Source organism: Podarcis erhardii, assembly GCF_964252035.2.
Source record: "Podarcis erhardii genome assembly, chromosome: Z".
In the NCBI taxonomy this organism is placed as follows: Eukaryota; Metazoa; Chordata; class Lepidosauria; order Squamata; family Lacertidae; genus Podarcis; species Podarcis erhardii.
Window position 1 is genome coordinate 39,760,568 of NC_138504.1, and position 19,709 is coordinate 39,780,276.

A 19,709-nucleotide genomic window follows, 5' to 3' on the forward strand; every position below is an offset into this window, starting at 1 on the left:
AGGAATCTTCTTGCATTTGTTAATGGGGCGTTGGGGGCATCTATTATGTATGGGGCGAATATTCCGCCTGCCAAACAACGTTGCTGTCTTAAAATTATTCTCCATTCTAAAGCAAAGTGGGGGGCGGGGGGGGGGCAGGCAGCGGCAAGATAGACCATTGTATTTCTGATAGCCTTAAGACCCTGAAATGAAAGGAAGCGCAATATCAAATTCAGAGTTCCAAGCTAGATCCGGACATTATGAGCCATACTTATATTCCATAGCTTCTGGATTGGCTAGGGGAATGGCCATAGCTCTGTGGTACAGCACGTGCCTTGCATGCAGCTAGGTTCAGTCCTTGACATCTCCAGGTGAAGACAATGAAGTCAATGCTGCACTCAACAGACCAATGGCCTGATTCTGTATACAGTGGTACCTCAGGTTAAGTACTTAATTGGTTCCGGAGCTCTGTTCTTAACCTGAAACTGTTCTTAACCTGAAGCACTTTAGCTAATGGGGCCTCCCGCTGCCGCCGCGCCGCCAGAGCACGATTTCTGTTCTCATCCTGAAGCAAAGTTCTTAACCTGAGGTACTATTTCTGGGTTAGAGGAGTCTGTAACCTGAATCGTATGTAACCAGAAGTGTATGTAAACCGAGGTACCAGTGTACAGTCATACCTCGGGTTGAATGTGCTTCGGGTTGAGCGTGTTCAAGTTGCGCTCTGTGGCAAACCGGAAGTAACGGAGCAGAGTTTCGCCGCTTGCGCATACGCTCAAAATGACGTCACACGTATGCGCAGAAGTGGCAAAAAGCGACGCACATGTGCGCAGACGTGCCATCACTAGTTACGTTTGCTTCTGGATGCGAACGGGGCTCCGAAATGGATCCTGTTCGTATCCAGAGGTACCACTGTACGTGGCTCTCCAGTGTTTCATACAAGGGTGTTTTTTTTCCGGCCTTACCTGGAGATGCAGTACCGTATTTTTCGCCCCATAGGGCGCACCGGCCCATAGGGTGCACCTAGTTTTTTGGGGGGGAAATAAAGAAAAAAATCCCCCCCCCAGGTGCAGGGCTGGGGCGGGGGAAGCCCGAGCTTCCCCCAACCCCAGCCCCCAGAACAGGCTGCTATCCGCAAGCCATGGGAGAGCTGCGCGACTTTGCGCCGCTCTCCCACAGCTTGCAGAGAGCCGCCCGAAGCCTGGAGGGCACTGAGCTCAGCACGCCCCAGGCTTCTGGGTGCAGGCAACTCTCCGCAAGAGGTGGGAGAGCTGCGCGACTTCGTGCAGCTCTCCCACGGCTTGCAGAGAGCCACGCGAAGCCCAAAGCTTGGGGGCGCTGAGCTAACTGTTTTGCCATTTAACACTGCAGGTTCCTTGGTAGTCAATAGCTGAGGGAAAATATACAGTGGTGCCTCGCAAGACGAAAAGAATCCGTTCCGCGATTCTCTTCGTCTAGCGGTTTTTTCGTCTTGCGAAGCAAGCCCATTGACGGCTTAGCGGATTAGCGCTATTAGCGGCTTAGCGGATAAGCAGATAAGCGGCTTAGCGGCTTAGAAAAAGGGGGGGGAAGGGGAAAAAAGTCGGAAAAACTCGCAAGACATTTTCGTCTTGCGAAGCAAGCCCATAGGAAATTCGTTTTGCGAAGCACCTCCAAAACGGAAAACCCTTTCGTCTTGCAAGGCATTCGTCTTGCGGGGCACCACTGTATTTTCATTTGAACAGAATAGGAAAACCTCCTCAAACAGCAACAAACTGCCCCCTCAAACAGTAAACCTCAAATAGTAAACAAGAAATAACCCCAAAGAAATAATTTTCCCCACCAGACCTTCATCCACATACAACAGAATCAGTGGTGAGAAGCTTCAGCAGTGTTTGGTCCATCCTCCTACCACATTGCCCTCCACTATTTGTACCTGCCTCAACCAGGTGAGGCTGGATGTCTCCACGGCTGCCGCCTGTGCTGACTGGCGCTCCTAATATTGGCAGGAAAGGTTGGCTGCATGAGGCCAAACCTACACCTCCTCGGTTTTTCTTCCACATTTTCCACTACACTCACCACCTGTATGTGGGATTAAATACTGAGAGGTTTTATCCAAGTGTGGATTTTTTTAAAGCTAAAGATTAGTGTTTTTCCATCTTTAAGGAAAATCTGTACTTGCTAATACAAATTTAAATATTATGATATACGCTTGATATTTTTAGGATTCCTATTTTGAGTCAAAATGGTCAGTACTTTTAAACTGTTTTAAATTATGGAATCTGTTATGCTCTTTCTTTAAAAGGCACATTCTTTGTGAATGCATATCATGTGCCCTCCCAAGCTGTGATTGTCTTAATAACCCTGTATTATATCGGATATTTATTGTCTGCAAACCAACTAAACTACTACTTGTTTTATTTATTTGCTTCCATTTATGAATAGCTTCCCATAAAAACTCTGTAAAAGGTGTTTGACAATGAAACGGACTACCTCAGGTGATGAAATCTCCTTCGTGGGAAGCTTTTAAACAGAGGTTGGATGGCTACCTGTCAGGGATAGTTGAGATAGTTGAGATTCCTGCATTGCAGCAGGTTGGACTAGAATAGATAACCCTTGGGGTCTCTTCCAACTCTACGATTCTATGAAATACCCTTCCAGTAAAAAAATAAAAATAGCAATAAAAACAATTCCATATGTAAAAACAATTCAAAACAATTTCGTATGATATATAACTCAAAACAATTAATAGAACTGTAGACTTGGGATCCCAAGGGTCATCTAGTCCAACCCCCTGAAATGCTAAGCATCCATGACATGGTGACCCATCCAAAGAATCCCCCCCCAAAAACCCATTTAGAACTATAACAACAAACATTGATTAAACTGCGTTGGAATAAAAATAAAAAGTTATCAGTAGGCACCAGATGTTCAACCGGGGGGGGGGGGGGCTGTCTGATCTTAATTGGGAGGAGTTTCACAAAACCAAGCCCATAATACTGAATGCAAGGCTCCTGGTGAATCCAAGGGGTGCATCTGCGGCAGGGGGCACTACTAACATTGGCTCCCCCCAAGTCCTCATTGGCCAGGGATATAAGGGATCAGGCGGTCCTTGAAGTATCCTGGATCCAAATGGTTAAGGGCCTTGTGAATTAATACAGGACTAAATGCAGTCCTGTAAGGGTGTTTTTTTTAAAAAATATTGCAGAGGGGTTTTTTCCTCAAGGGTACACAGTACTGTACTGGCACTTCTCTCCCCCCACCCCATGTTAAAAGTCTGTCACCAGCATCAAGTGAATACTGGCACTTTTTTCCTATAAATAAAAAAAGCACTGTATATATGGATACACTGGCAGAGGAACGGGAGTGTGGAGGGAGCGGACCGCCCCCAGCACCACTATTCTGGTAGGGTGCCATCGCGGCACACACATCCCCCAGACATGGGCCACGCACCATGCCCCCACAGGCAGCGCGCCACGTCCCCAGAACGTGTGCCATGCCCGTGGGCGGCACACCACGCCCCCAGGGGGTGCCAGTCAGAATAATTTGGAAACATGGCAAATAAATACATTTGATGGTAATAGCACCCTATGGAACTCACTGTTACAAGATGCAATGGCATTTGCTGATGATACAATGAACTCTAAAAGGATCTCTTCAAACTGGATGAAAAGGGAACAAAAAGGCAAATGCAATTTGATGCAAAAGCAAGCATAAACTGATGCACACTGGGGCAGTGTTGTGTACTGGTGAAGTGTGTTGGACCGGGACTTCGGAGACCAAGGATCAATACCCACAGTCATGAAGCACCCTGGATGAATTAGGGCGGGTCACTGGCCTAACCATAGCTATCAACGTTTCCCCTTTTTAAAGGAAAATTCCCTTATTCCGAATAGGATTCCTCGCAAGAAAAGGGAAAAGTTGACAGCTATGGGCCTAACGCTCTGCACGGGATTTTTGTGAGGATAAAATGGGGGAGAACCACACACACCACCTTGAGCTAACTGGAGGGAAAGGTGGGATATAAATGCAATAAGTAAATAATTCCTAATTCCGTATATGCAACAGCTAGGGTCTGAAATCGAGATGACGGCCCAAGGAGGACTGGAGATTGCAGTGGATCGCTCAATGAAGATGCGCAGCAGCCTTGAGAAAGGGCAAAGGCCCATCTAATCTGGCATCCTGTACTCGCAGGCTAATGGAACGTTTGAAAGCGTGGCCCGCGCGCAACAGCGACTCTCTCCGCTCGCGGTGCCCAGCATTTGCTATTCAGAAGCATTACTGCCTCCTGCGCTGGGAAGCTGTATATGCGCTCCTGAGCCAAAGCTGCATAGGATTGCAGCCGAAGAGGCACCTCTAGCTCTCGTGTTCGCCAGGTGCCACCCTGGGGCTCTTCTCCCCCACCACCAGGAGACGCCTAGGGTTCAACCACGTGCACGCCTTGCGTAGGGAAGCGAGAACAAGGCGTTCGGCTAGGGGCACCTCGCCCTATCGGGAGCCTCCCCCAAGGTAGTAAAGAGGGCGGGCGTGATTTTTAATTTTACTGTATTTTTAAACGGCAACTCTACGGGAGGCCTCGGCGTGGTGGAGACCGCGAGGCCAAAGGATTCCATTTGGGAAGGGCTGCCTGGGCGTGCGCCCTGGGCGCAAAGCGTAAGTCTCCGAGGGGCCCCTGGTGGTTGCGCTTGGGACGCAGGAGGCTCGTTCGGGGCGGGGGCCAGGCTCGCCCATTCATTCTCTCTGGGCCGGTCAGGGTGCTTGGGAGGTGAATCGAGAAAGCAGAGCGAGCGGCAGTGCGGGCTCCGGGAGGCAGGGGGCTCTGTGCTTGCGCCGCGGCGCCGGTGTCTTCTCCTCCTCGTCGGAGCGCCTCAGAGGCGGCGCCAGGCTCGACTCGGCCGCCTTCCTCCGCCCTCGCCCATGGCTCCCGCCGGCGGCCTCGGCTCCTGATGGGCTCCTGCGCTCGGTGCAACGGGCTGTTGGGGAGCGGGGGCTCGGTCTAGCGCGCCCGCCCGGGTAAGGATCGCCGCCGCCGCCTGCGGGCCCTGAGAGGGCCGCCTCTCCTTCCCACTTGCCGCTGCTTCTCCGCTTCTCCTCCTCCTCCTGTTCCTGCCTCCGCTCCCCGCCCTGCCGGGCAATGAGAAGCTGCTTCTGCTTGAAACGGGGGAGCCGGGATCAGCCGCCGCCAGCGCCCCGGGCAACAGTTAAGTGTCTCCCCTCCAAGGAGCCTTCGGGGCCAGGCCCGGCTGGCCCACCCACCCCCTTCACCCCCTACTCCGGACTGGGCCCTGCGCCTTCTCCTTCCCCTGCTTCTCTTTTCTCCCTGGGGGTGAGGGCTTTGCATTGCTTCCTTTTCCCCCTCCCCACCTCACCTTTTGGTTTTGTGACCTCCAAACCCTACACACACCTTGTGTTGCAGGGCTGCCTTTTGTTGTAAGCGGGGCTTCCTCCGCAATAGATAGGATGCTTCTCCTGGGTTGAGGGGGGGGGGAGGTACTCAAAACAAGCCGACAAACAAACAACAAAACGTGCTCTAGGGTGCTAGTGATGGTGGGGGCATCCCTCAGCCGCTTCCTTTCATTGTGTGGACACAGCTTTCCCTTGTTCGAAATCCTCTGGGAGCCTGAGAATGGGTCTTGGTTTAAGGAAGAAATAAATGATTTCCTGGTAAGGATTCATAACAATGGACTGGCCTTCAGCCTAAATATCTCTTTCCATCCCTTGTCCATCTCCTGATCCAGGGGAAACTATAAGTATATATGGATATCCCAAACAATCAGTAGATTCTAACCAATCAGTGGAAATCCAGCCAGGCACATGCCATGGGGCTAGACCTACTCAGAGTAAACCTACTGAAACTAATAACCATGGCTTAATCAGGTCTGTTGTTTCCACTGGGTCTACTCTGAGTAGGCCTAGCATTGGATACAACAGCCCATGTTATTCAATATGTCACATGATGCTCTGGCTAGGTATTTATAAGCCTCTGGCTACCAGCTGGTACCACCCTGCCATTTGTCGACTTTGTGAAGGACTGGGTATACTGGGTTGAACTGTTGACTGCCTGGCCTTGGCTGGTGCGCCCTGCTTTGATTGGCAGCTGATTTCCCAGTCCTTTGATGAGAATCTCTCTACACACATGATGACAGGTTTAATACAAGGGTTAAACCTGTCATCCCCTGTCTTCTTGGTAGGGTGTGTTTCTGTCTCTCTGGGCAGAGCCACAGAATATGTTTCAAGCACATTTAACAGAGAGCCTGGGGACTGTAGTTTTCCCCTCACGATTCCCAGCACACTTGACAAACTACAGTTCCCAGGATCCTTTGAGGAGGGTGTCACAGGCTTTGAATGTGCTTTAAGTGTATTTTGTGTTTCTTCCTGTTTAAAAAGTAAGGTAACATAAGACAGATCCATAGGACAATACATTTATGAGGTGAATACAAAAGTCACATCCTTGTGAGTGAGCTCTTGAGTTCTCCAGGGGAGGTCATGGTTTGGAGAACTTGTGGTCCTCTAGATGTTGCTGGACTCCAGCTCCCATCAGCCCCAGCCAACATTGCCACGGGTCAGGGAGTAATGGGTATTGGAGTCCACCTGGTCACAGGTTCCTTATCTGTGAGCTAGTTGTCAAGCAAAGTAGAGAGGGAGGCCAGAGGGAACCAACTACCTTAGTGTTAAGACCAGGGGTCAGCAAACTTTTTCAGCAGGGGGCCGGTCCACTGTCCCCCAGACCTTGTGGGGGGCCGGACTATATTTTGAAGGGAAAAAATGAACGAATTCCTATGCCCCACAAATAACCCAGAGAGGCATTTTAAATAAAAACACACATTCTACTCATGCAAAAACCCAGAGTCGCAGACCGTCCGCAGGCCGGATTTAGAAGGCGATTGAGCCGGATCTGGCCCCCGGGCCTTAGTTTGCCTAAGTTAAGACCATCAAGTCTGCATTGAAGTTGAACATTGGAAGATGCAGGACAGATAAAAGCAAGTGTTTTTTAATGCAGCTCATAGTTAAATTAGGGAACTTGCTCCCACTGGAGGCACTGGTGGCCATTAGCTCGGGTGGCTTTAAGAAGGTTGGACATATTCATAGAGAATAAGACTGCCAATGAGTTCTGCTTCCACAGTCAGATGCAGCATTGCTTCTGAATACCACAGGAGAGGAGTTGTGATTGGGTTCTGCTTGAGCGTTTTCCATTGGGGCATCTGGGCGGCTGCTGTAAAAACGATTGCTGGACTGGATAGGCTATTGGCCTAATCCAGCAGGCTCTTGTTACCATACATTCTTATGAACATGGATTTTTTCCCCTCTTGTTCTTTTTTAAAAACAAACAAAAAACAAAAAACCTGTGCAATTTTTCATCTCTTCACACCCACCTCTTAGTTACCACTTAAGGTAGGATGATTTCTACAACACTCCAATCCCAGTTAATGTGAGCCATTTAAAAAACACATTGCAGTGAGATAGATCAATTTTCTTTAATACCGAAAGTGTACAATCTTGCAATGAACAGGACTTTGCACTTTGAAAGGGAAGCTTTATCATTTTTTTTGAAGGTAGAGTCACAAGCTGTGGAACTCCTTGCTGCATGAATACAAAGGGTATTATTAAGACATATCACTATAGCATTTTGGGGTGGAGAGCTCCGTCCTAAGAGCACTCTAAACAAAGTGATAAACCTTGCAGGAAATGAAAACAGCACCTTTGTTGGGGTGACTGGTGTTGTGATTGCTCCATCTCGGCTGGAAAAATGAACAGCAATGTGCAGCTCCAGATTGTCAAGGGGTTAGAGCACTGTACTTGCAAATAAAGGGTCACTTAAGTTTAGAACAGGGGTGACTAAGCTGTGGAGCTCCACATGTTTCTGAACTACAACTCCCATCAATTGCAACCAGCGTGATCAATATTTGGGGCCCATGGGAGCTGTTGTTCAGCAATATCTAGAAAGGGTACAGGTTCTTCATCCCTGGTTTAGAAATGGAAAGAGGGTGCGCCACATAAGTGCACAGAATTACAAACAGTTGTGTGTGCACGTGTGCACACACACATACAGAGCAACATTCCTTTTATAAATCTAAAACTCAGGATCGTTTGAATGAGTTCAGGGCTCTCAAAATATAGCCTACTTTTTTCACACATGGCATAATTGACAGTATGATTCTAAGCATGTTCATTCAGAAGCAAGTGTTGTTTTTGTTAGTGTGTTGTTTTTGTTAGTGGGAGTCGGTGGCCACTAGCTTAAAAGGGATTATTTAGGAATTAAAAGTTCAGGCAGCCACATTCTGCATTAATTGAAGTTCCCGAGTGGTCTTCAAGGGCAGCCCTTGTAGCAATATATCACAGTAATCCAATTGGAGAGGTTGCTAGACCATGAAAATATACCTGTCCAGAAATGGTGACACAGCCAAAGCTAGAAAGGTGTCTGTGACACTGAGTCCACCTGGGCTTCTAGTGACAGTGCTGCATCTAGGGCACATACACCTGAGCTGGCTGTTGATAGTAGGCCTCTTCCACCCAGCTATACTGGTCACATTAAACAGATTCTCAGAGACACGGCTCTCTTGCATGGCCTTTTAATGGATGGGGCTGTAGCTTAAGAGAGCCAGTGTGGTGTAGTGGTTAAGAGCGGTGGAATCATAATCTAGTGAACCGGGTTCGCTTCCCCGCTCCTCCACATGCAGCTGCTGGGTGACCTTGGGCCAGTCACACTTCTCTGAAGTCTCTCAGCCTCACTCACCTCACAGAGTGTTTGTTGTGAAGGAGGAAGGGAAGGGAGATTGTCAGCCGCTTTTAGACTCCTTCGGGTAGTGATAAAGCGGGGTATCAAATCCAAACTTTTCTTCTTCTTAATTGAGCTGTGCATTTTTGCAGCCAAAAGGTCCAAGCTTCAATCCCAAACATTTCCAGGTAGGACTGGGAAAGGCTCTTTCCTGAAACCTTGAAGAGTCGCAGGCAATGAGTGGGGGCAATTCTGAGCTAGATGTTTGCAGGGAGCAGATATCATTGTTCTGGGGAGGGGACACACAAACAATTAGCATACCACATTGTCTGTGTTCTGATGTTTCCTTAGGTCACTTTCTTAGATCTTATGTTTAAAGCACCATGATATTACTTTTTAAAAACACCTGTGGCTTCCTCCGTAAAATGCTAGGGACAGAAGTTTGCTAAGAGTGCTGAGAGCTGTTAGACTTCTAACAGAGCTACAGTTCCCAGCACCCTTAAACTCCAGGTCCCAGGATTCTTGGGCGAAGCAGTGACTGTTGGAAGTGGCATAAGAGTGCTTTAAATATATGGATGTGACCTATATTAGATTAAGGTAGCTTCCAGGGAGTTGTCTGGCAGGATAAAGGTAAAGGGACCCCTGACCATTAGGTCCAGTCGCGGACGACTCTGGGGTTGCGGCACTCATCTCGCTTTATTGGCCGAGGGAGCCGGCGTACAGCTTCCGGGTCATGTGGCCAGCATGACTGAGCTGTACGCTTCTGGCGAACCAGAGCAGCGCACAGAAACGCCATTTACCTTCCCACTGGAGCGGTACCTATTTATCTACTTGCACTTTGATGTGCTTTCAAACTGCTAGGTGGGCAGGAGCAGGGACCGAGCAATGGGAGCTCACCCCGTCGTGGGGATTCGAACCGCGACCTTCTGATTGGCAAGTCCTAGGCTCTGTGGTTTAACCCACTACGCCACCCGCATCCCTCTTGTGTGGCAGGATACTCGAGCCAAATTTTTTAACATCTTAAAAAGTACGGAAGGAGAAGCAGGATGTCATCCTGGTTGAAAGCAATGTGTGTGACTTCCAAGGTGGATTGACTATGAGAGTGACATTTGATGCTTGTCACACTTGCAACAAGTATGCCAGCTTGTAGTGCAACATGAATTCTGATGCTCAGTCCTTGTTCATAGATCACATTGAGATTCTCCCATTTTGCTCCTTGCTGAGATACTAGCCCTAGAACAGCTGCCCAGCTCATGTTGGGTTTCTTCAGAGGATGTAGCTGAGTGCATCTGGTGCAGTTTTGTGTCATTGCAGGAAGACTTCTTTCCTGGTGCAAATTTGGGTGAGCATTTTTAGAATGAGTATTTTGAGGTTGCTGAAACTGCACTTCCTTTGCTCTCGCTCTAGGAAGCTTCACAGGAGGGCTTAAAGCTTCTGTCTGTGCAGGGCTGAGTGACATGCTTCCTGTTTGATAACAATGCTGGTATCAGGTGCGATGTGAAGGAAATGATCGGATTTCCCTTCCCCATTGCCGCATCTCCTTCATCTCAGAGCAGAATTGACCTTGCAACATGCCTGTGGTAGGGCTGAGCTGCTTGGAGATTTTCCAGGACCTGTTGAGTGGGGAAAGTGTTGTGGCTTAGGGAGCAGAGCATCTGGTCTGGCTCAGCCTAAGGCAGCTTCCTGTGCCCCTGTACTGGGAAAGGAGCATAGCTCAGTGGTACAGCTTCTGCTTTGCATGCTGATGGTCTCAGGTTCAATCCCCAGCATTTCCAGGAATGTCTGATGCCTGGAGAGCCACTGCCAGCCTAGCTCAGTTTTGACTGGGCATAAAGGCAACCAGAATCATCTGGGACGGAGCAACTCCCATATGAGGAAAAGGTTGCACTATTTGGGACTCTTTGGTTTAACAAAAATGCGAGTAAGAGGCTACATGATAGAAGTTCATTAGAAATAAGCATGTTGTGGAGAAAGTGGGTGAGGGTCACAGTAATGCTTCTGAATCCAATTTGCTGGAAACCACAGGAGGGGAGAGTGCTCCTTTGCTCAGGTTGACCACTGTGAGAAGAGGATGCTGGGCTAGATGGGCCATTGGCCTCATCCACCAGGACACTTCTTACTTTCTTCCTATGCTCCTGTTCACTGTTTCCCCACCGCAAACACTTGCGTTGCCAGCTGAAAACCAGGGTGTTGCTCAAGAGCTGAAAAGACATGTCTCCCAACCAGGCAGACATGCCATTTTTCTATCCTACTTCCACCTGCAGCAACTTCCGAAGCTAGGAAATCCATTCCTTGTTGCTCCTATGACAGTCATGGCAGCTTGCTATCAGTTGGATGCGCAAGGAGTTCAAGGGCCCAGGAGCCCACCAGCTGTGGAGAGTGTCTGCAGTATTTTGGCCTGGTGACTAGCTTGGCTGCAGTCATCATAGCAGGGCTTAAGGACCAAAGGAGGGGTTTCCTCCCCATTGCAGTAATGCATGGCTTTTCTTTTTTTTTCTTTTTTAAAGAGAAGTCATCCTGAAGTTGTGTATCAGACACAATACCCAGTGGCAAGTTCAAAAGATGGTAAATATTAAAATAAAACAAAACAGGTGGGGTATTCAGGGGACCCAACCAGCTGCTTCCTCTGATAGCAAAATCTAACGGTCTGTGTAAAGTTCAGAACAATATTTATCTAAATCTCCCAAGCGATATCCGGTCTCTTTTTAGGTCTGATTTGGACACATCCTGTAGGCAGAATAATAATGCCCTTAAAGAGGCAGCTAGCAACAAGACAAAACAGCTTGTTTAGATCAATGGAAAAGCACCGTGTAGCAAGGAACAGTTCTTTGTGTTTGAGGTGTGTGAATTCTGAAACACACAGGGTTTCTATGAGGCTGGATTTTCTTTTTCTTTTTTGCATTTTGTCTTTCCTGTGTCCAATGGGTTAACGTTTTGCTGAGATTTTGAGCCATTCCTTTCAGGCCAGGATAGAGCAGCAATTCTAAAACCTTTCAACACCCAGGGCCTTCTTGAGATGACTGAGAATTACTGCCTCTTCCCGCCCCCCCCCCATTACAAAAACATAGTATAAAGGCAGAGTCAGTCACAAAATGGAGGCAGTGTGGAATAATAATTTGGCAGTTAGTGACATCAGTTTCTATTGATATCCATCTTTGGAAATGGTTAATTTTTTTGCCATAGTGTTTTCCTTGTGGCAAGGAATCCCATAGCTCAGCTTTCCTCAAGTTACAGATACTTTGCTCTGGAGATATTGTGCCTTGGCCTCCCCGTTTTAGGTAGAATTTGCTCTAAGCCAGGCATAGGCAAACTTGATGTTTTGGAACTACAACTCCCATCATCCCTGACCACTGGTCTTGTTAGCTAGGGATGATGGGAGTTGTAGTCCAAAAACATCTGGCTGGCCGAGTTTGCCTATCCCTGCTCTAAGCCAAGAAGGCTTTGTCTTTTAGATTCTTCCCACTTCCACAATACCCCCCCCCCCATCCTTTGTAATTTCTTCTCTCATTCGTTTCAGCTTTGTACCTTATTCTCCCCCTCAGCCAAACAGTTTCTTTCATTGCTCCTTCCAGGTTCTTTTAAATTCACCCTTCTTCCTCCTACAGCAACTTTCCTCTCTTATCCCCTACCTTTCCATTCCCCATAAATCAGTCAATTGATTTGGCCTGACCTACCAGCTAGGCTCTTACTGCATTCCATCTCCATTGAGGGAGGCAGCAGCACTTCTGAATACAAGTGGCTGGAAACCACAGAAGGGAAGAGTTGCTGCTGCATTCAGGTCCTGCTATTGGGGCATCTCGTTGGCCACTGTAAGAACAGGATGCTTAACCATATGGGCCACTGGCCTGACCCAGCAGGTCTGTCTTTCTGTCTTTCTTTCTTTCTTTCTTTCTTTCTTTCTTTCTTTCTTTCTTTCTTGGGAGTCTGTCCCGCTACCAGGTCTGGCTGCTTGCCCTTCTGCCCCAGTATTGACTTCTCTTGTCTGGCAGTGGTCCTACAGGGTCATAGGCAAAGAGAAGAGGCAATGTTTCCCATCGCCTGTTACCCGATCCTTTCAATTGAAGATGCCTGGTATTGAATCTGAGACCCCTTGCCAGCAAAGAGTGGCCTCTGGAAATAAAAACATAAGAAGCACTCTTCCGATTATGTGAACATTCTAACATCTTAAAGTCATCAGGATAACCTTTTGATAATCTTTCTGGGAGCTTGCATAGCTTTGTGTTTATGCTAAGTTCATGCTAAGCTGCCACCTCTCTGTCCCATTAACACCAGAAGCCCAGTAGGTGGTGACAGGAGAGAGAGGCCTTTCTGTGGCTGCTCCCCTAGATAGGATTCTCTCCCAAGAGAGGTTAGATGGGCTCCCTCCTTGTTATCCTTCTGACAGGCCTTTGGAAACTAAGGATCAGACGGTGCTGACCGCTGGGCTGTCATCAGGGCAAACTGTATTTTACTTGCTGGTTCTAAATGTGTTCCAGTGTATTTTAATAATTGTTTTTAATTGGTTTGTTGTTATGACTTGATATTTTATAATAGATTTTTTTTTTAATGTTGAAACCTGCCTTGATTCCCAGCTTCAGAGAAAAGTAGGATATAAATACATTTGATATAGAAAAGGAGGGGTGGTTGGCTTTTGCTGCCGAACTCCCCAAAGGACTGAGTCCCCTAAGTCTATGATCGGTCAGAGATGAATGGATGGAGGCAGGATGCAGAAAAAGCAAGGCAGATCTTTATTTTTCTGTTGCAACAGACTTCCCTCCCCTCCTAGCAAGGAGGCAAGAGAGACCCATAACCAAGAAGAAACATCTCTTTTAAGGGTTTGCATTTTGGCGTGGAGAAGAAGGACATCCCCTCTACAAACAGGCAGAAATTACATCACACATAAAGTGGGGTTACTATGGCTAAGGCAGGCCAGGATGTGATATTCCTGAGCTCTGTTGCAACAGAAAAGTAAAGATCTGTCTTGCTTTCACTGCAACCTGCCTCCATCCTTTCATCTCTGCCCAATCATGGACTTGGGGGACTCAGTTCCTTGGGGAGTTGGGCAGCAAAAGCCAGCCACCCCTATTTTTCTGTATCATGTTTAATAATAAATATAATGGTTATGATTATGGTTGGGCTTAGTGTTAGATATGAGCTGAGCCAGTGTGCTTGAATGGACCCAGTGGCCTGACTGGGCATGTCAGTTTCCTAGGTGTGCTGTTCCCGTGAGAGATAGTGCCTCTCTCTTACTGCTCACCATCCTGGAGATAATAAGTGACATACTATGCATATTCAAATAGGTGAGCCAGTCCAAAGGGTCCAAGCAATAGGAAACCCAGAAGATTTCTTTGAGGGTGGGAGATGGGAGGGAGAAGGGAGAGGGGGAAATGGGGCAAAATAAATGTGTGGGAAAGGCACATTGCTAGTTAGCATGCAAGAACGTCACTCATCAGCATTAATTAGACACTGGCGTCTTTCCACCACAAGTTGACTCCCCAAAGTGGAAAAAAACAGAATGCACAGTGGATGTAGATTTGAGTGTTCAGAGGCACCTGGTGTTTCCTCTGCTGGAAAGTGGGGGTGGGCCCTGTTATTTGCTCCCCCATTCCTCCCCCTAAGAAAGTGGGCAATTGCCCCTGCCTAGTACAGAAGGGCCTGAGTTTTCTCCCTTTCTCCCTTTCCGCCTTTCCCCCCCCCCCATCCACTCCTTTTATAAAATGGGTCTTTGTGCGCCCAACGACAAAGTCCGAATTGATGCTGGGTTTCCTGCCCGCCCCCTGCCGCTCGCTCTGAGTCACACACCCACAAGAAGGCTTTTGTGCTTCCAAGCCGACAATGGCTTTGCTCTTTCTCTCTTTTTTACTGCGTGCCCCCCCCACCCCCGCCGGAACCCAAAGGCAGATTATTGTTGGCATCTTCTAACAGGGGTGAGAGAACGTAGTTCTTTCTGCCAAAGTACATCCAGGAATGCCTGACTTGGTCACTTGGCAAATGCTGCCCTTTTTCTGAAAAATGGCCACTGTTCCACTAGGCTGCTCTTTATCATTATTTTAATTTATTAAATTACTTCTATACCACCGTTTATCTGAGGATAACAGGGTAGTTTACCATGTGAAAACACAAAAATAGATAATATGATAAGCAACAAAAAAATACCTCCCCCTGTTTAAAAGGCCATAGATTGTTTAATCAGTGAAATGCCTGGGAGAAGAGGAATGTTTTTGCCTGGTCCTAATGATGTATAATGAAGGTGTCAGGTGGGCCTTCCTGGGGAGAGCATTCCACAAATGGGGAGCCGCTGAAGAAAAGGACTGCTGTCTTGTTGCCACCCACCAGCACACGAAGAAGGGCCTCAGATGATGGTTGCAGGGTTCAGGTTAGTTCACTGAGGGGTCTTCAGCCTTGAGCACCTTGTAAGTCTCTCCACCTGACCTTTAACCCAAAGTGTTCTTTGTCCCTAGATATATAGGGGCTGGTTGATCACATAGTAAGGGGGAACGCTCTGTAGATCAGGGGTGCGGAGCAGTTTTCAGCCATATTCACATCTGCGGACCTCATGCCAAGGGTGGTCAAGACAGAGGTGAAAGTGGATGGGGCAGCACAAGTTAATTTGTACTGTTGTATTAAAGGCTGCATCACAGCAGCCAGGCACTCACCAGCGGTTTCCACACACCCGTGTCTCCATCATGGCAGGGGAAATGCGTCATCACAGTTCAAGGACACACTCCAGCCAGTTGACAGCACTCAGGGTGAGGCTTGTGTTCTGGGTGGGGAGAGATCCTTGGGGACTGGACTGGGAGAATTTGAAGGCCTCACTTGACCTCCTGGCCCAAGATTCTCTACCCTTGCCATAGTTCTATGTGCTTTCAAGAGATGCTCCACTCACTGTCCTTCACTCATAGTTGGGCAAGACAGGGAGGAGCCACCCACTAAGCCAGGGGTGATGCCCTCCTGATGTTGCACTGAAGCTTCTCTGGGGCTGATGGGAGTTGTAGTCCACAGCTTCTGGAGGGCATCCACGTTGACAGCCCTGTGCTAATCCCTGACGCTGTGTGGCACCTGTACCAGCCTTCTTCAACCCAGACTTTGTTGGAACTACAATTTGCATCATCTCCAGCCAGCTCAACCCAGTGGCAAAGGATGATGGGAGCTGTAGTCCAACAACAATACCTGGCGACCCAAGTTTGAAAGAACACCATATTACAGGAGATAGTGTTGAATTTACACCAGAATTAATTTTTGTTTTCTATGCTTATGGGACATAATAGGGATCTCAAGACCAAGGACTTCACTTCGCATTTCCTAAATGCGACATCATACGGCAGTGGAAAAATCTGGATGGCCTAAACCTATTAGCTTGGTACCGAACAATTTGGACTTTAGCAATAATGGGAGAAAATCACATGTAAAATATGGGTTAGTCAAGGAAAAAAGTTACTGTAGTCATTTTACACCGCCCAGCAGAACTTTATTGCATATGCATGCAGCAAAGACTAACAAAAACACACATCAAGGGCAGTTATGGACATTTGGCAACACTGGGACTTTTTATCCCCTGAGGACGTCATGAATATGTCATGTGTGTTGCACCTGCATCTAGTGTAATTCCCCCATTTTCGGAGTGTTATATTGTATTGCTTCTATTAAAAAAATTGTATTTTTTCTTTTTTTGATATATACATTTGTGGATGGGGGGCTGCCTTTGGGTCACATCCCCAAGCTATATTTAAAGCCCATGGCTTGAGTCCCTAAGAATCTGAGAACTCTAGTTTGTTTTAAGGGTACTGAGGACTGGAGCTCTGTGAGGTATAGACTACAGTTCCTAGGGTTCTTTGGGGAAAACAAAATGCTTTAAATAGATGGTGTGGGTGTGAACTTTCAATGCAAGTGAACCTGCATTCCACTTTTGAATCCTTTTTATTTCTTCCTTGGTTTAGTATCCTGCATCATCACTTTACTGCCTGATTTGTCTCTTGTTAAGATCTGTGAGATTACAATTTCCCACCCACCCATGGGTTCTGATCCTAGTCACCTGAATGCAGCTCAGTGCTTTAGGTGAACTATTCTGTGCTATTTGCTTTAGCCACTGAGAGAGGGCCCAAGGCAGGTGCTCACTGTGCACCTGGGGGTCACCTGTCTCCTTAAATAGGGGCCCTTGCAATGTTAGCATGCTGTATATTGTGGGTGTAGCTTTCTGAGTCTCCAACCACATGGAAATGATTGCATAACATGCTGCTTAGCCCTTAGGCCAGGGCTGGAGGACCTCTGCCATCCTTTACCTAAATTGGAGCACTACGAAAAGTTATTTATTGCTGTTTTCTCCTGCACCACATTCTTTGCTAGATTTAATTGCCCCCCTGGGCTTTGTCACCCAGCTGCAACCCCTTTCTCCTATGATAGGAGCTCCCCTGGAACTCCCACCTACATGTTGGTTCTCCTGGTACTTGCAGGGGTTGCAATCTTGTGTACCACTGAATGTTTCCACTCTGCTTTGAGGTCTGAAGCCCATTGGTCTTGTTCTGCCCCCCTAAGGTATGAGCTTTTGGGGGACTGGTCCTTAAGGACTCCAGTCCTTAAGGTTTTCAGTCAGTAAACTCATTATTTGCAAATGGGGTGATATGCAGACCTGGGTGCAGTTTCCTTCTCCTTTTTAAAAAATAGGCTACCACCCTTGGGCGTCTTTTGCTTCTCTCGGATGAAGACCTGCCTGGGTTAAACGTTCCTCAGGCAGTGATCCTTAGCTGAACCTCGTTGAAGGCCTATCAGAAAAGGGAGTCAATTCAAGTGAGTTTTTATCAGCTGCAAATGCCACTTTGAGTTAGGTGTGCCCAGCCCAGGGTGTTTATTTTGGCAGCCTCTTGTTATACTGTGCGATAGGGCAGCCCACTGGCGTTTTGCCCGCTGACCTTGCCCTCCCTCTAAATCTTCTTCACTCTTTCAGGAACAGTCCACGATGCCCGAGGTTAGAGAACTTGCTGATGCCTTGCCAGATGTGCCCATGGACCCAATCACTGGAGTTGGGGTCGTTGCTTCCCGGAACCGAGCGCCTACCAATTACGATGTCGTAAGTCCAAAATGAGTTGTCTTGTATTTCCCCTCCTTAATACAAAATCCTAAATATCTCTCTCTCAGGGTTTTCATGGCATTGAATCTGGATTTTTTAAAATTTCGTGCACAGAAAATCTGCATTCATCCTGATGACTTGTCTCTAGTTGCTTTGCTTCCGTAAGCACTGCTTACTTACTCACTCACTTACTTCCTCATATCCTACTAAGAAGTAGTTTTCTAGCGTATGAGATTTTTAGTTTCCAGGCTCCTATCTTTTGCTCCGAGGTCTAGAGCTATGGGGGCACATTCCCTTCTGAACAACTTCCCTGGGGGCCAAGTGCCATAGTGAGTGGGGCAGGTTGTCCCTGGCTTCTGTGAGCACACATGTACACCTCTCTGTCTTCCATCCAGCAATCAGAGTTCAAGTTTGCCTTCCCGCCAGGCAAAAATGCTTGAGTTCAGTGAGGGACATGGCCTTGGGAAGAGTTCCAGGGCCACATGGAAAGGCCTAGAATGCTGCAATCAACCCCAGGTCTGAGGTCCACCACCCCCTGGACTAGAAGCTTGGGGGTGGTGAAGCAAATGGAAGTTTTTTGAATGCTTGTATTGATATTCTTGAGCTTGGTTACATATTCCTTTAATACAGAGCGTAACACAGGCTTCCACGTTTTGGTCTCCTTTCCTGCTATTGCATGGGGATCTGCCTGGGTTAAATATTTTTCTGTTTGTTCTGGCAACAAGTCTTGCTATGTAGCGATAGGCCTGTTGGCTTCCTGCCTACTGACCTCGGTTCATGTTACACACTTTGCTATGCAGAAAGCGCCTTCTGGAGATTTGCCCTCCAGTGGCTGCCATAACTTGGAGGGCTATTCATGCCTGTCATTAATTTCTTTTTGTTCTGCTTGTGTTATTTAGGTACTGCTTAATCATTGGCATTTCTGAGCAGTGTGCATGTAAATAAACCACACAGAGAATAAAAAATCTGCCACAAAAGCAAAGGCTGACCAGCAGGCATTTTCTGCTGGAGTGAGGAAGACTTTGTCACGTGCCTGAAGTTCAGCCAGGAGAGTGCCTGTCTCATAGAATTGGAAGGTATCCCAAGGATCATCTAGCCCAAGCCCCTGCAATGCAGGAATCTCAGCTAAAGCATCCATGACAGATGGCCACCCAACCTCTGCGTAAAAACCTCCAAGGAAGCAGAGTTCACAACCTCCCGAGAGAGTCTCTTCCACTGTCAAACAGCTCTTACACTCAGAAAGTTATTCCTGATGTTTAGTTGGAATCTTCTTTCTCATAACTGGAAGAGTCCTATCCTCCAGAGCAGGAGAAAACAAGCTTGCTCCATCTTCCATGTGACAGCCTTTAAGATATTTGAAGGTGGCTATCACATCTCCTCCCAGTCTCCTCTTTTCCAGGTTAAACATACCCAGCTCCCTCAACCATTCCTCATAAGGCTTGGTTTCCAGAACTTGATCATGTTGGATGTTCTCCTCTGTTCACTCCTGTGTCATATTCCTCCAGGGGTTCGTCTCTTGGAATGGGCGGTCTCCCTCCTCCCTAGGGGCACCCCACCTGTCTTGCTCTTCCAGTGCAGTTCACTCAGCTGTGTCGAAAAACTCTGCATCTTGTCCTGTAGCCTGAAGTGTGGCTGGGTGGGCCTCAGGTTGCTGCACCTTCTCTTCCAGCAAGGCAACCAGTTTGCACTTGCTACAAGGATACTCTTGCACGTTCTGTAGCAGGAATAATAATAATTTATTATTTATACCCCGCCCATCTGGCTGAGTTTCCCCAGCCACTCTGGGCAGCTCCCAATCAAATGTTAAAAACAATACAGCATTAAATATTAAAAACTTCCCTAAACAGGGCTGACTTCAGATGTCTTTTAAAGAGATGATAGCTGCTTACTTCCTTCATATCTGAAGGGAGGGTGTTCCACAGGGTGGGCGCCACTACCGAGAAGGCCCTCTGCCTGGTTCCCTGTAGCTTTGCATATCGCAATGAGGGAACCGCC

General features: G+C 47.7%; 1 protein-coding gene across 5 annotated transcripts in view; it reads left to right on the forward strand.

Moving 5' to 3' along the window:
• The first annotated feature begins 4,106 nt into the window (after nt 1-4,106).
• The window catches only part of MVB12B (multivesicular body subunit 12B), a 97,418-nt gene continuing 81,815 nt past the window's right edge, over nt 4,107-19,709 (forward strand). For 2 of the 5 annotated variants that reach the window (XM_081847752.1, XM_081847755.1), the window contains exons 1-2: nt 4,975-5,155; nt 17,592-17,714. In XM_081847752.1, the coding sequence (XP_081703878.1) occupies nt 5,090-5,155; nt 17,592-17,714 (189 nt within the window). In that variant the 5' untranslated portion in view covers nt 4,975-5,089. The other 3 variants (XM_081847754.1, XM_081847756.1, XM_081847753.1) reach the window with 3 other exon arrangements.